General features: G+C 52.8%; 1 protein-coding gene across 7 annotated transcripts in view; it reads right to left on the bottom strand.

Moving 5' to 3' along the window:
- LOC134343001 (synaptic vesicle glycoprotein 2A-like) overlaps window positions 1–14944 on the bottom strand; it is a 65017-nt gene extending 50073 nt beyond the window's left edge. Inside the window, exons 1-5 of one of the 7 annotated variants that reach the window (XM_063041787.1) lie at window positions 14584–14944; window positions 11906–11971; window positions 10807–11474; window positions 6725–6905; window positions 5227–5378 (exon numbers count right to left, since the gene is read on the bottom strand). In XM_063041787.1, the coding sequence (XP_062897857.1) occupies window positions 5227–5378; window positions 6725–6905; window positions 10807–11474; window positions 11906–11971; window positions 14584–14699 (1183 nt within the window). In that variant the 5' untranslated portion in view covers window positions 14700–14944. Of the gene's footprint in view, window positions 1–5226; window positions 5379–6724; window positions 6906–10806; window positions 11475–11905; window positions 11972–13024; window positions 13167–13272; window positions 13393–13436; window positions 13612–13636; window positions 13942–14116; window positions 14138–14583 lie in introns of those variants that run through there. The other 6 variants (XM_063041788.1, XM_063041793.1, XM_063041789.1 and 3 more) reach the window with 6 other exon arrangements.
- Between the last annotated feature and the right edge of the window lie 1443 nt (window positions 14945–16387).

The following is a 16387-nucleotide window of genomic DNA, read 5'->3' as shown; positions in this document are numbered from 1 at the left end:
CCTCAGACCATCCCATCACACACACAGATGTCAGACAAAGAGTGACTCTCCTACACCGTCCCATCACACACCCCCGGGGTCAGACACAGAGTGAAACTCCCTCCACACTGTCCCATCACACACTCCCGGGGTCAGACACAGAGTGAAACTCCCTCCACACTGTCCCATCACACACTCCCAGGGTCAGACACACAGTGAAGCTCCCTCTACACTGTCCCATCACACACTCCCGGGGTCAGACACAGAGTGAAGCTCCCTCTACACCATCCCATCACACACTCCTGGGGTCAGACACAGAGTGAAGCTCCCTCTACACTGTCCCATCACACACTCCCGGGGTCAGACACAGAGTGAAGCTCCCTCTACACCGTCCCATCACACACTCCCGGGGTCAGACACAGAGTGAAGCTCCCTCTACACCGTCCCATCACACACTCCCGGGGTCAGACACAGAGTGAAGCTCCCTCTACACTGTCCCATCACACACTCCCAGGGTCAAGCACAGAGTGAAGCTCCCTCCACGCCGTCCCATCACACACTCCCGGGGTCAGACACAGAGTGAAACTCCCTCCACACTGTCCCATCACACACTCCCGGGGTCAGACACAGAGTGAAGCTCCCTCTACGCTGTCCCATCACGCACTCCCGGGGTCAGACACAGAGTGAAACTCTTTCTCCCTTTCCCACAGAGAGCCAGGGGAGGATGCTATTGGATTTCTTCTAGGGGAAAATGGGAACCCGGTGTCTCTGCTGCTGTCCTGCATCTCCTGGTGGGGGAGGAGGGATGTCTCTCAGACCCCCAGTATACCTGCTCTGCGAGAGATGTCCATCTTTTACCAGGACCCTCCTGTGAGGTGGCTTCCTGACTGGTGAAGGAGCTGTTCTGGCCCAGAGCAGCTGGTCCAAGTGAAGACCGGTCAGTTGTTGGGGAGGGGGAGTGAGCCTCCCACTGCCAGGGCTCATGGCCATTTTTTTGCAGGCATTTACAGGAAAATAAATAAATAAAGTAGAATTTGCAGAACAATGTACATAAACAAAGACTGACAACAACTATGTGCAAATAAAATGAACACTGAGAAGATCTGTTGCAGAGTTCTCGAAAGTGAGTTCATAGGTTGTGGAGTCAGTTTGTGTAGAGTCCACACTGGTTCAGGAGCCTGATGGCTGAGGGGTAATAACTGTTCCTGAAGCTGGTGGTGTGTGTCCTGAGGCTGCTGTACCACCTTCCTGATGGCAGCAGCGAGAAGAGAGCACGGCCTGGGTGACGGGGGTCCCTGATGATGGATGCTGCTCTCCTGTGGCAGCGCGCCTTCTAGATGTGCCCAGGGGTGGGGAGGGCTTTGCCAATGATGGACAGGGCTGTATCCACCAGATTCTGTAGACTCCTTAATTCCTGGGCATTGCGGCTGTGAGCAGAGGGCCAACTCTGTCCGGGCTGAACCCCACTCAGTTATTGAACTGCAGTCAGTTGGACTCAGTTGGCTGCCTGACATTCCTGCAGCCAGGGTGAGGCTGTGTTCTGTATCGGCGTGGGGTGGGTAGGGGTGGGGGCTGCTGACCCTGGACCTGAAGTGGCTCCTGCTCTCAGGCCCCAAAGTGACTGAGCAGTGATGGGGAGCAGGAACCCTGGCTGTTTCCCTCCCTCTCTCTAACCCCAGGGTCACTGGGTAGTGATAAGATACAGGAACCCTGGCTGATTCCCTCTCTCTCTCTCTCTCTGACCCTAGGGTCACTGGTCAGTGATGAGATACAGGAACCCTGACTGATTCCCATTCTCTCTAACCCCGGGGTCACAGGGCAGTGATGGGGAGCAGGAACTCTCACTGGTTCCTCCCTTTCTCTGACCCCAGGGTCACAGGATGGGGAACAGGAACCCCGGCTGATTCCCTCTCTCTCTAACCCCGGGGTCACTGGGCCGTGATGGGGAACAGGAACTCTGACCGGTTCCCTTTCTCCCTCCACAGATGAAGGCAGAGAAGTGTATATGGATTTTGTTGTGCTATTTGACATGGTTCCCCTCGGCAGGTTCATTCAGAAAGTCAGGAGGCATGGAACCGAGGGAAGCTTGGCTGTGTGGACTCAGAATTGGTTTTCCCACAGCAGCTAAAGGGTGGTTGTAAATGGAGCATATTCTGCCTGGAGGTCGGTGACCAGTGGTGTTTCACGGGGATCAGGTAGATCCATGCAAGTTATTGATCCAAGAGGAAATTACAGTGTCACAGGAGCATTACAAGTGAAGAGATATAAATATTAGTAGGAAGAATAAAATAAGTTACCTCAAACAGTCTAACAGGAGAGGGTCATCACTTCCCCAGCTATAGGTTGATTCATTATAGAGCCTAGTGGCCAAGGGTAAGAATAACCTCACATAGCGCTCTTTGGAGCAGTGCAGTTCTCTTAGTCTATTACTAACAGTGTTCCTCTGTTCAGCCTAGGTGGTGTGCAGAGGGTGGGAAACATTGTCCAGAATTGCCAGGGTTTTCTGTGGGGTCCTTTGTTCTACCACAGCCTCCAGTGTGTCCAGTTTGACTCCTATAACAGAGCCAGCCTTTCTAATCAGTTTAGTGAGTCTGTGGGCATCACCCGTGTTGATGCCATTGCCCCAGCATGCCACCCCATAGAAGATTTTGCTGGGGTCAGCTGACTGGTAGAACATGTGATATGGGACCCCTGCTCTTTGTGATTTTTATAAATGACAGATAAGGAAGTGGAAGCGTGGGTTAGTAAGTTTGCAGATGACACGAGGATAGGTGGAGCTGTGGGGAGTGTGGAGGGTGGTCATAGGTTTCAGTGGAATATTGACAGGATACAGAGCTGGGCTGAGAAGTGGCAGATGGAATTCAATCTGGAAAAGTGTCAATTGATTCATTTTGGCAGGTCAGACTTGAAGGCAGGATACGGGGTTAATGGCAGGATTCTTGGTGTGGAGGAACAGAGGGATCTTGTCCATAGATCCCTCAAAGTTGCCATGCAAGTTGATAGGATGGTTCAGAAGGCCTGTGGTCTGTTGCTCTTCATTAGTCAGGGGATTGAGTTCAAGAGCCATGAGATAATGTTGCAGCTCTAGCTACATTTAACTTGCAGTATTGTGATCATTTCTGGTTGCTTCATATAGGAAGGATGTTGAAGCTTTAGAGATGGTGCAGAGGAGATCTACCAGGATGCTGCTTGGATTAGAGGGCATTTCTTATAAGGAAAACCTAAGTTAGTTAGGGTTTTTCTCTTTGGAGAGAAAGGTGACGATAGAGATAAGAGGCAGAGATGAAATGACAGCCAGTGACTTTTCCCCAGAGTAAAAGTATAGGGGGGATGTCAGAGGCAAGTTTTTTTTACATAGAGAGTGATAAGTGTGTGGAACCTGCTGCCAGGTGTGGTGGTGGAGACAGATGCACTGTGGACATTTAAAACACTCTTCGACAGGCACCTAGGTGAAAGGAAAATGTAGGGTATGTGGAAGGGAGGGTTAGATTGATTTAGGAGAAATACATGGGCCGAAGGGTCTGTTCTGTGCTGTATTGATCTATGTTCTATGTTCCCTCACTGGGCAGGAACCCGGAGGGGTAGGTGTTTTAGTTGGGGAGGGGTCTCCTTGTCATTCTCCTCCTGGGATGGCCAGGGCAGCTGTTTATAGGTCCACAAGGTCAAGTTGAACTCTTCAAAAATGCTACGAGGGGTGATTGATAAGTTTGTGGCCTAAGGTAGGAGTCAATTTTAGAAAACCTAGCACATTTATTTTTCCTACATTTACACACTTAGTCCAGCGGTCGTGGAGCATATGGATCTCTTCTTTGTAGAAGCTGGATCCAAGTATCTTGGATCTCCAGAAAGTGGTCCACAGCAGGGGTGATTGATAAGTTCGTGGCCTAAGGTAGAAAGAGATCAGTTATTGACGTCAAACTTTCTACATTTTCACTCAAAGAGTTGAACTGCACGTGCATGTAACGAGAGCTGTATAATTCATTGCTTTCTCCTAAGGCCACGAACTTATCAATCACCCCTGCTGTGGACCACCTGGAGGTCCAAGACGCTCTCGTTACATGCACGTGCAGTTCAACTCTTTGAGTGATAATGCAGAAAGTTTGAAGTTAATAACTCATCTCCTTCTACCTTAGGCCACAAACTTATCAATCACCCCTGCTGGGGACCGGTTCTACAAAGAAGGGATCCGTATGCTCCACGACCGCTGGACTAAGTGTGTAAATATAGGAGGGGACTACGTTGAAAAATAAATGTGCTAGGTTTTCTAAAATTGACTCTTTCTACCTTAGGCCACGAACGTATCAATCACCCCTCATAGAGGAATTCAGCAGGTAAGGCAGGCCTTCATTGGTCGGGGTGAATCATAGATGTTGTGTCCCAGCTATCTACGTGGGCAGTATGGAGAGCAAGCTCATACCCATGCAGCAGGCTCACCCTCTCTGCATGCAGCTGATGAATACAAAGGAACGGCAGATGCTGATGCAGTTTGGCACCAGTGGCGTTGCAGGAACTGTCAGTCAGCGTTGAACTCAACATCGGACTGCCTTAGGGACTCCAGCTCTGGTTTCTCCCTCAGCGTTTACTCCGAAGCCTTCCCCATGAGTGGGTACAGCCGCAAGGCTGCGGAGGTTTGAGATCAGAGTTTTCCTTCTCCTAGATGGGCTGCCAACCACGGCTGACGAGCCCCATCTGCCTGAAGCGACTGGCTTTAAGGTGCCAGTAATCTGCCTTTCCCCCTTCTCCTGTCAGTAGAAACGGTTCCGCCAGGCTTAGTAACTGATCCACACGTGAAGGTCGGGAGCTGGGCTCAGTGGTCAGAGGCTATTTGAGACGCACGCCATTGGGAGCATTTAATAGGCAGTGGGAGATTGCCCCTGCGACCACCCGGGCTATGACAACCTTAAGGAACCTGGAGCTTTATCCTGATGAAGGGTTTGGCCTGAAACATTGACTGTTTATTCCTGCTGAGTTCCTCCAGCATTTTGTATTTCCAGCATCTGCAGAATCTCTTGTGTCTAAGCTGTCTCCTTTCCTCTCTTCCCAGGATACAGCCATGCTCGGTGTCCCAGGGGAGGGAGGAGGTAGTGTCCATGGTCTTTCTGGAGACTTTCCGGTATGCATGCCTGAGAAGCGTGGCAGCTTTTTCATTTGGGAATGATGCGGATTATTTGATGATAGAAGGGCAGATACCAGAAACTAAGGCCAGGGTAGAGGCAGCGTAAAGCTCGCTGTGCGGAGGGTGCTTACCGTAGTGGGGGATGATAGCCCAAGCCATGGCAGACGCGTAGATCCCCCCAAACATCCAGAACATGCACAGCCAGCTGAGGTGCTCCCCGCGCTTCTCCTGGGCCAGGAATTCTGAGAAGTAGGAGAAGACAATGGGAATGGAGCCTCCAATCCTAGAGAAGGAAATGCAGACAGAGACGGGGATTAGAAACACTGCTCTCGAGATGGTAACGGGGAGCAACGACCCTGGCTGATTCCCCATCCTCTCCCTCTCTCTAACCCCAAGGTCACTGGGCAGTGATGGGGAGAAGGAACCCTGGCTGATTCCCTCTCTCTCTAACCCCAAGGTCACTGGGCAGTGATGGGGAACAGGATCCCTGACTGATTCCCTCTCCCTCTCTAACCCCGGGGTCACTGGGCAGTGATGGGGAGAAGGAACCCTGGCTGATTTCCTCTCCCTCTCTAACCCCAAGGTCACTGGGCAGTGATGGGGTACAGGAACCCTGACTGATTCCCTCTCCCTCTGTAACCCCGGGGTCACTGGGCAGTGATGGGGTACAGGAACCCTGACTGATTCCCTCTCCCTCTCTAACCCCGGGGTCACTGGGCAGTGATGGGGAGAAGGAACCCTGGCTGATTCCCTCTCCCTCTCTAACCCCGGGGTCACTGGGCAGTGATGGGGTACAGGAACCCTGACTGATTCCCTCTCCCTCTCTAACCCCGGGGTCACTGGGCAGTGATGGGGAGAAGGAACCCTGGCTGATTCCCTCTCCCTCTCTAACCCCGGGGTCACTGGGCAGTGATGGGGTACAGGAACCCTGACTGATTCCCTCTCCCTCTCTAACCCTGGGGTCACTGGGCAGTGATGGGGAGAAGGAACCCTGGCTGATTCCCTCCCCCTCTCTAACCCCGGGGTCACTGGGCAGTGATGGGGAGAAGGAACCCTGGCTGATTCCCTCCCCCTCTCTAACCCCGGGGTCACTGGGCAGTGATGGGGAGAAGGAACCCTGGCTGATTCCCTCTCCCTCTCTAACCCCAAGGTCACTGGGCAGTGATGGGGTACAGGAACCCTGACTGATTCCCTCTCCCTCTGTAACCCCGGGGTCACTGGGCAGTGATGGGGTACAGGAACCCTGGCTGATTCCCTCCCCCTCTCTAACCCCGGGGTCACTGGGCAGTGATGGGGAGAAGGATCCCTGGCTGATTCCCTCCCTCTCTCTAACCCCGGGGTCACTGGGCAGTGATGGGGTACAGGAACCCTGGCTGATTCCCTCCCCCTCTCTAACCCCGGGGTCACTGGGCAGTGATGGGGAGAAGGATCCCTGGCTGATTCCCTCCCTCTCTCTAACCCCGGGGTCACTGGGCAGTGATGGGGAACAGGATCCCTGGCTGATTCCCTCTCCCTCTCTAACCCAAGACCTGGTCCACTACTGACATGTCCCCCTGGAGCTGATCTGCGGATGGGGAAGGGGGCCAGGCGACCCGGGCCGGTCCTGAGGGGACGGAGCTGCTTCCTCACCCGATGCCTGAGAGCAGGCGGCAGAACAGGAAGATCCCATAGCCCTGGACGAACGAGGAGAAGAAGGCACAGACGCAGTTGACGGAAAGTGACATGAAGAGGCACTGCTTCCGCCCCAGCCGGTCTGCGAGCCCCCCCCACAGGAACGCCCCCACCATCATTCCCAGGTAGACGATAAGACCTGCGGGAGAAAGCAGAGAGAGTGTGTCTGGGTTGGTGGTAGGGTGAAGCCAATCATTTCCATCCACCCGTCCTATCAGATATAGGCCCAGAGTTGGGCCATTCAGCCCAAGTCAGCTCCACCATTCCATCATGGCTGATTTATTATCGCTCAACCCCATTTCCTGCCTTCTCCCTTTGACACCCTTACTAATCAAGAATCTGTTGACCTCTGCTTTAAATACACACCCAATGACTTGACCTCCACGGCTATCTGTGGCAAAGAATTCCACAGATTCACCACCTTAAGAAATTCCTCTTAGTGGTTCTAAAGAGCCATCCTTCTATTCTGAGGCTATGCCCTCTGGTGTTAGACTCCCCCACTACAGGAACCATCTTCTCCCTGTCCACTGTCCACTCTCTCTAGGCTTTCCAATATTCAATAGGTTTCAATGAGATCCACCCCCACCCCCTCATTCTTCTAAACGTCAGTGAGTACAGGCCCGGAGCCATCAAACATACATTAACCCTTGCATTCCCAGGATCATTCACACGAACGATCTCTTGACCCTCTCCAATGCTGGCACATTTCTTCGATACGGAGCTCACAATACTCCAAGAGCGGTCTGACCAGTGCCTTATAAAGCGTCAGCATTACGTCCTTGCTTTTATATTCTACCCCTCTTGAAATGAATGCTGGCATTGTATTTGCCTTCCTCACCACTGATTCAATCTGCAAGTTAACCTTTAGGGAATCTTGCACAAGGACTCCCATGTCCCTTTGTACCTTGGATTTCTAAATTCTCTCCCCCACCCCCGAGTAATAAGATAGACTACACCTTTACCTTCCCACCAAATAGCAGCACCTCACAATACACCCCTAATGCTGTATTCATCTGCCACTTCTCTGCCCATTCTCTCAATGTGTTCAAGTCATTTTGCTGTGACCTTGGCTGTGCAACTATTGCTTCTTTGTTTTGTGGCTGCCAGCAAGAAGACAAATCTCAAGGCTGTATGTGGTACACATTAGTTAAATTCTGTCCCGAGCCTTGTGGCCCACCAGGCCGGTTTCTGCCAGTTGGCGTGAAGCAACTGAGAGTACAAGACTCCCCCCCCCCCGGATAGGACGCCAGTCTATCGCGAGGTTAACCCCCAGCGTTTTCAGCTGGGTGGACTGGAGCGGTGTGTGGTTAAGTGCCTTGCTCAAGGACGCAACACGCTGGCCTGGCCAAGACTCGAACTCACGACCTTCAGATTGTGAGCCCAACGCCCTAACCACTTGGCCACGTGCCACACTTATATGGTACACATACTTTGATAATAAATGTTCTTTGAACTTTGTAACACTACTTGGGCCCCAGAGGGCAACTTCAAAAGCAATGCCCCAAGAAGGCAGCATCCAACATTAAGGACCCCCATCACCCAGGACATGCCCTCTTCTCATTGCTACCATCCAGGAAGGAGGTACAGGAGCCTGAAGACACACTCTCAACGATTCAGGAACAGCTTCTCACCCTCCGCCGTCTGATTTCTGAATGAACAATGAACATTACCTCACTTTTTTTTTGCACTACTTATTTCATTTCATTGTAAATTATAGTTTTTTTAAATTATGTATTGAACTCTTCGGCTGCCACAAAACAACAAATTTCACGAGGTATCCCAGTGATATGAAACCTGATTCTGACATAGAGGTCACACTCTGGAGGCCCCCATACTGGGGACAGATCCCGTAGCCACCCGCAGGGGACGTTACGTATTGAATATCAACTGTAATGCTCCCTCACAAAATGCTGGAGGAACTCAGCAGGTCAGGCAGCATCTATGGAAGGGGACGAACAGTTGACATTTCGGGCCGAGTTTTTCATTGCATTCATGTACTTGAGCAAATGACAATAAATTCTGCTGTTGGCCTCTGACAATCCTGGGACACTTCACAAGTTCTACACCTGCACCCCCCCCAACTCTCTTACAGCATGGAAACAGGCCATTTGGCCCATCCAGTCCATGTCAACCAAGCTGCCCATCTGTCCGTGTTTGCCCCACGTCCTTCCAAACCAGGGGTCCACAGACCACTCGGTTAATGGTAGGTGTCCATGGCGTAAAACCGATTGGACACCCCTGTTGCATAACCGTCTGGTATGGAGGGACCACTACACAGGATTGGAAAAAGCTGCAGAGGGTTGTAAACTCATCAGCTCCATCATGGGCACTAACCTCCCCAGCATTCAGGACACCTTCAAAAGGCAGCACCTCACGAAAGAGGCATCCATCCGCGAGGATCTTCACCATCCGGGACGTAATCCCTTTACCTTACTACCGTCAGGGAGGGGGTACAGGAGCCTGAACCTCCTTTAGGAACAGCTTCTCCCCCTCTGCCATCAGATTTCTGAATAGTCCATAAACCCATGAACGCCATACCAGACATGAAGCAACCTGTTAGAATGTTCTCCACAGCACATTGGGAGAAGCTTATTATAAGATCATTGAAAGGTCCCCTACTATGATAAGACAGACTGTCAACTTTACAATCTGCTCTGTTATGGCATTTTATTGTCTGCCTGCACTGCACTTTCTCTGTAACTGTAACACTTTAATTCTGCATTCTGTCGTTTTTTAACCCATACTACCACAACACACTGTGTAATGAATTGAATGAGTGCCGGGATGGAGATACGTCTCTACCAAAGCAGATGTAAGGCACTCCTTCCCTCCGCTAGCCCGCAGGTCACCCTTGGGCAAGGTGTAGCACCTGCTTAGCACCCCCCCCCCCGCCGATCAGGGTCACGTGAAGCCACGGGGGCAGATGGTGGATGGTCGCATGAGCAGCCAGTACTTATCACAAGTCCCGGTTATGACGTCACATATTTGAAGTGTCTTGTAAAGACACTGCCCAGAAGAAGGCAATGGCAACCATTTCCATACAAATATTTGCCAAGAACAATCATGGTCATGGATTGAGAGAGGAAGTCCATGATCAGCACGTCATACCACCTGGCACGTAATGATGATGAATAATAAATTGAAGCTTTTCGCTGTATCTTAGTATATGTGACAACAATAAACCAATTCCAATACCGATTCAAAACTAATTCCTAATTATAAGAGATTCTGCAGATGCTGGAAATCCAGACCAACACGTACAAAATGCTGGAGGATCTCAGCAGGTCGGGTAGCATCTACGCAGGGGAATAAACAGTCAACGTTTTGGTCGGAGACCCTTCATCAGGACCGGAAAGGACAGGGGCAGAAGAAGGTGGGGGGAGGGGGAGGAGTACAAGCTGGCAGGTGATAGGTGAGACCAGGTGACAGGTGAGACCAGGTGAGGAGAGAGGCAGTAAGAAGCCAGGAGGGGATCGATGGAGATGGTGAAGGACTGAAGAAGGAATCTGAAAGGAGAGGAGAGTGGAACATGGGAGAAAGGAAAGGAGAGGAACTGGATGGAGGGGTGAGCAGGTGAGAAGAAGGGGTGAGAGTGGAGCCAGAATGGGGAATAGAAAAAGAGGGAGGGGCAGTTTGCAAAAATCGATGTTCATGCCATCAGGATGGAGGCTACCCAGACGGAATATGAAGTATTGCTCCTCCATGCTGAGGTTGGGCTCACCCTGGCAGTAGAGGAGGCCATGGACCAACATGTCAGAATGGGAATGGGAAGTCAAATTGGGAATGGGTAGGTGAGACCAGGTGAGAGGGAGGGGGACTGGGTGGTGGAGGGAGATGAAGTAAGAAGCTGGGAGGTGATAGGTGGAAGAAGTAAAGGGCTGAAGAAGAAGGATTCTGATAGGAGAGGAAGAAAGGGAAGGAGAAAACACCAGAGCGAGATTATGGACAGATGAGGAGAAGGGGTGAGAGGGAAGACCGATTTGGATGCCGGTGGGGAGAATGACTGGAGGGGTCGATGATCCTCGTAGTGGATCACTCACCCAGCATGCCCTTGTTGGAATCAGACAGGCACATGTCCTTCTCAGCACTGGGCAGCACGAAGCCCACCACGAAGACCTCCACTCCGTCGGCCATCAGGGCCAGGCCCAGCACGAAGTACAGGGTCCACTGGAAGCGGCCGTGGCCGCACTCCTGCAAGATGAGCTCGTACTGCTGGGCCAGCTGCTGGCGCCCCCTCTCCCGCTCATCCTCCAGCTCGCCGAGGGGGCGGAAGTGATCCTCGGAGGGCTGGGCGTCGTCCAGTGAGCCCTCCTCCAGCCCAGGCTGGCGCCGGGGGATGCCCTGGTACTCCCCCTCGTAGATCTCATCATCCTCGTCCTGGCCCTCAGTGGCATCGCTGGAGGCCCCGTCCTCATCGCCGGTGCGGGAGTATCGGCGGCGGTAGTCCTCCTCCTCGTCCTCGTCATCGTCCTCCTCCCGAAAGCGGGAGTAGGAGCGGCGGGCGTACTCGTCCTGGAGGCGCTCCGTGCCGCGGGTCACCTTCCGGGCTGCCTGCCGCTTCACCTCCTTGGCGATGTCCTTGGCGCTGCGGATGAACGCGGTTCGGTCCTTGATGTTGTCGTCCATGGCTGCTGGCCGACGGTGGAGGGTCTGAGAAGTGCAGCTGGTGCCTGTTACATCCACTGAACACCTCGCCTCGCTGCTGGAGCTGAGAGAGAGAAAAACACACAGGCAAATAAAACACAGCAGCAGAATTAGGCTATTCGGCCCATCAAGTTTGTTCTGCCATCCTATCATGGCTGATTTATCATCCCTCTCAACCCCGTTCTCCTGCCTTCTCCTCATAACCTTTGACACCTTTACTGACCAAGAACTTACCAACCTCCGCTTTAAAGGTTCACAGCCATCTTTGGCAATGAATTCCACAGACTCACTATCCTCTGGCTAAAGAAATTCCTCCTCATCTCTGTCCTAAAGGGACATCCCTCTATTCTGAGGTTGTGCCTTAGACTCCCCCATCCTCTCCACATCCATTCCATCTAGGCCTTCCGGTATTCAATAGGTTCCAATGAGAACCCAACCCCCATCATTCTTCTAAATTCCAGTGAGTACAGGCCCAGAGACAGCAAATGCACTAACCCTTTCATTCCCAGAATAATCGTCATCAACCTCCTCTGGACCCTCTCCAATGCCAGCACATCCTTTCTAAGATAAGGGGCCCAAAACTGCTCACAATACTCCAAGTGCGGCCTGACCACCCACACTCTCCCTCACACGCAAGCACCCCGCCCCCCCAGAAATTTCTCCACCTCTGCCTTCACATTAACCTCCCTCACACAGTCCCCCTCCCCTCCCACACCATCTTCTCCTATGATAAACTCCCCTCTCACACATACACCCTCTCCCTCACACACTGTCACATATAAAAGCACTCACTTAGAAATAGATACACACACACACACACACACACACACACACACACTCCCTCACAGAGACACTGTCACACACTCTCCCACATATACACCCTCTCTCACTCACACAATACACAAATACTCTCTGGACACATACATAGCCACCGGGACACATAGACTCGCCCTCACACACACAAAACACAGACACACACTCAATCACTGCCTCTCACACACAGACTCTGTCAGACACTCACACTCTCTTACACCTTAGACATAAATACATACACTTTCTCATATGCACACACACAGACTCTCTCACACATTCTCCCACACACAAACACTCCCTCTTTCTCACACAGACTCTCTCATACACACATAATCTTACACAGGCTGACACAGATATTGACACACACTGACACACACTCACAGACATGTTGACAAACACACAGTCACACATATTGACACACACACACACTCTTACACAAACTGACGCACTGACAGAGGTACACATTCTCTCACACACATTCTCTCTCTCTCTCTCTTCTCTCTCACATCGCCAGATTCCATCTCTCTCTTTCTATCTATCTCTACCTGTCTCTCACACAGACAGGCACATACAACACATAGCCAAATTCCATCTCTCTCTCTGTCTCAAACACACACACACACACACACACACACACACACACACACACACACGCACAAACACACAGACACACAGAGATACAGACACACACACACAGACACACAGAGATACAGACACACACATACACAGGCACAAACACAGACAGACAGACACACACATACACAGGCTCAAACACAGTCAGATTCCATCTCACACACTTACTCTCTCTCTCGCTGACAAACAAGACTGAAAAGCCTGCCATCATAGCCCTGAGTCACAGCGCCACAGACACAAGATGCCCTTCGAAATCACGGATGAGGGGACAAGAGGAATTGCTAAAAAAAAACACAATCGCGGAAACCAGGTGCAACAGGAACTCCTCCCCCCATCTCCCCTGAAGCACCGAATGTCCCTCAAAGCCTTTGCATCGCACTCATCCAATGTCAAAAAATTCCGCCGGTAACACCCGCCTTTCCTCCCGCTGCAGAAAAATAAAAATGAATCCTGTCTGTAGAAAGCCCCCGGGAGGCGGACGACCGGGACCGACAAGGTCATTTCCACAGCCCGCTGTGTCAAAGCCCGTTCTCCCGGCTCCCGGCCTCCCGGCGAACAGCCTCCGCATCCCGGGACTCACAGGCCCGCGATGCCGATTCCTGCCGGGGTCTCCGAGCCCCCTCCGCGATGAGCACTCGAAGATGCACCCCAACAAAATGGCTACAGGAGCCGGAGAGAGCGAGTGAGTTCCGGAGGCAGCGAGTCCCAGGATGGGACCGAAAGCGATCGGAACCGGGAAACCCGACACGGCTGGACAGGATAAAGAGGGAGGTGGTTTACCTGGAGGAGAGGAGGATGAGGCAGGAGCGAGGGAGAGAGAGGAGGAGAGGGAGAAAGAGGGGCAGAGAGAGATAGAGAGATGGAAAGAGACAGAGAGAGAGAGAAACAGAGAGGATAGAGTGAGAGTGAGAGTCAGAGAGAGAGAGAGAGAGGGAGAGAGGGAGTGAGTCAGAGTCCGTCTGCTCCGCGACTGCAAGGATGCGAGCAGCGATGGTCTGGGTACCACAGTCTCAGCTTCCCCTCGCTCTCTCCCACATTCGCACCATCGCACGGGGAGAGCCCACACGGAGAATGTGCAGGGGTAGGGCAGGATTTTCCAAGTGCGGACTCAATCCCTTCCTCTCCCAGAGATGCTGCCTGACCCTCTGATTTACTCTAGCATTTCCCATATTCCCAATGTGTGTGTGTTTGTGTATGTATCTATCTGTGTGTGTATCCCATATTCCCAATGTGTGTGTGTGTGTGCATGTGTGTATTTACCTGTGTGCATGTGTATGTCTGTGTGTGTGCATTTGTGTGTGTGTGTACGCGTGCAATTTCCAGCATCTGCAGAATCGCTTGTGTTTTAGGGGCAAGTATGAGGGTCTCAGCCCAAAACGTCGACTGTTTATTCATTTCCATCGATGCTGCCTGATCTGCTGAGTTCCTCCAGCATTTTGCATGTGTGTGATGCTCTGGATTTGCAGCATCTCAGATTCAGATTTCTTCACCCCATGTACACAGAAACAGTCGGTGAAGTGTGTTGTTTTCGTGAAGCACAGCCTGGGGGCAGCCGGCAAGTGTCACCATGTTTGTAGTGCCAGCGTAACAATGTCCAGTAGACCAGCACAGGCCACAGCAACGATGAAACAAGCCAACAGCAGCAAAACAAGCCCCTTCCCACCCTCTGACAGAGCCAGACCACCTCTGGGCCTCCAGTCCTTGGCCCCGGACTCTCAGATTCAGACCTCCGGACTTGACTTTCAGCAATCAATCCCTGGACTTGCCGACTTCGGTTTTGCCCTCTGGGTATCAACCTCAGGATGTTCTTGGGACTTCGACGTTGAAGCCTCGGGCTGACCATCTCTGGTGTTCACAATTTCCTCCACGGCTTCTACCTGTCCTGCGGGAATCTCGCAAACCCGGGGTAGTGAGGTGCAGGGCTCCTGCTTTTCCCTAGATTCTGTGGGACTTGGAGATCCAACCAGGTGTGGAGATCTTCCCCACACACCTGCAAGTGTGAAAGGAGGGGGAGTGAGGGTACATGACATCCCACATCGTGCCATACACCAAAACCCAGGCAGGGACTGAGCTGTGCTGGTGAGACCACGGCCAGTAAATGTCTTTCCCTTCCCTCACCCCTACAGCCCTCCCTCCTCTTAGTCACCCTCCCCAGCACACCGTCCCACTCCCACTACCCTCCTATTGCCTTCTCCGTCCTCTCTTTCCTAAACCCTCTCAATCCACCTCACCTCTCCTACCCTCTCCCCTCCTCTCAGTCACCCTCTTCCCACCCCTCCTACTCCATTCTCCCTCACCCTTTCTCCACCCCTCTTTCACTTTCCCCCTTCTTTCCTCTTCCCTCTCATTCTCCCTTCCTAACCAACCCCTCCTCATTCCCCCACTTCTTCCCTCCAATCACCCCTCCCTCATCTTCTCATCTCTCTCTCCCCTTTTTCCTCCCATTCCTCTCTCCCTTCTTCCTTCCCACCCTCTTCCCGTTCCTCTCATCCCCCTCCCCTCTTTCCAGCCATTCCCCTCCCTTCTCCCCTTTTCCTCCCATTCGCTCTTCGTTGTCCTCCCAAGCCTCTCTCCCTTCTTCCCTTCCACCCCCTCTTTCCTCTCCCCTCCTCCTCCCTCATCACTCTCCCCTCTGCCCTCTTCCCTCCCTCATCACTCTCACCTCTCCCCTCCCCCTCCCTCATCACACTCCCCTCTCCCTCCCTCATCGCTCTCCCCTTCCTCATCACACTCCTCTCTCTCTCCCTCATCACTCTCCCCTCTCCCCCTCCCTCCCTCAACACTCTCCCCTTTCCCTCCCTCATCACTCTCCCCCTCCCTCCCTCATTACTGTCCCTCCCCTCTCCCCTCCTCCCTCCCTCATTACTCTCCCCTCTTCCCTCCCTCATCACTCTCCCCTCTCCCTCCCTCATCACTCCTCCCTCCCTCATCACTCTCCCCTCTCCCTCCCTCATCACTCTCCCCTCCTCCCTCTCTCATCACTCCCCCCTCCTCCCTCCCTCATCACTCTCCCCTCTCCCCTCCCTCATCACGCTCCCCTCTCCCCTCCTCCATCCCTCATCACTCTCCCCTCCTCCTTCCCTCATCACTCTCCCCTCCTCCCTCATCACTCTCCCCTCCTCCCTCCCTCATCACTCTCCCCTCCCCTCCTCCCTCCCTCATCACTCTCCCCTCCTCCCTCCCTCATCACTCTCCCCTCCTCCATCCCTCATCACTCTCCCCTCTCCCCTCCCTCATCACTCTCCCCTCCTCCCTCCCTCATCACTCTCCCCTCTCCCCTCCCTCCCTCATCACTCTCCCCTCTCCTTCCTTCATCACTCTCCCCTCTCCCCTCCTCCCTCCCTCTTCACTCTCCCCTCCTCCCTCCCTCATCACTCTCCCCTCTCCCCTCCTCCCTCCCTCATCACTCTCCCCTCCTCCCTCCCTCATCACTCTCCCCTCTCCTTCCTTCATCACTCTACCCTCTCCCCTCCTCCCTCCCTCATCACTCTCCCCCTCCCCTCCCTCATCACTCTCCCCTCCTCCCTCCCT

This window comes from Mobula hypostoma, chromosome 2 (assembly GCF_963921235.1).
Source record: "Mobula hypostoma chromosome 2, sMobHyp1.1, whole genome shotgun sequence".
Taxonomy (NCBI): Eukaryota; Metazoa; Chordata; class Chondrichthyes; order Myliobatiformes; family Myliobatidae; genus Mobula; species Mobula hypostoma.
The sequence above is the reverse complement of the archived record's forward strand: the minus strand, read 5'-3'. Positions and strand labels throughout refer to the sequence as shown.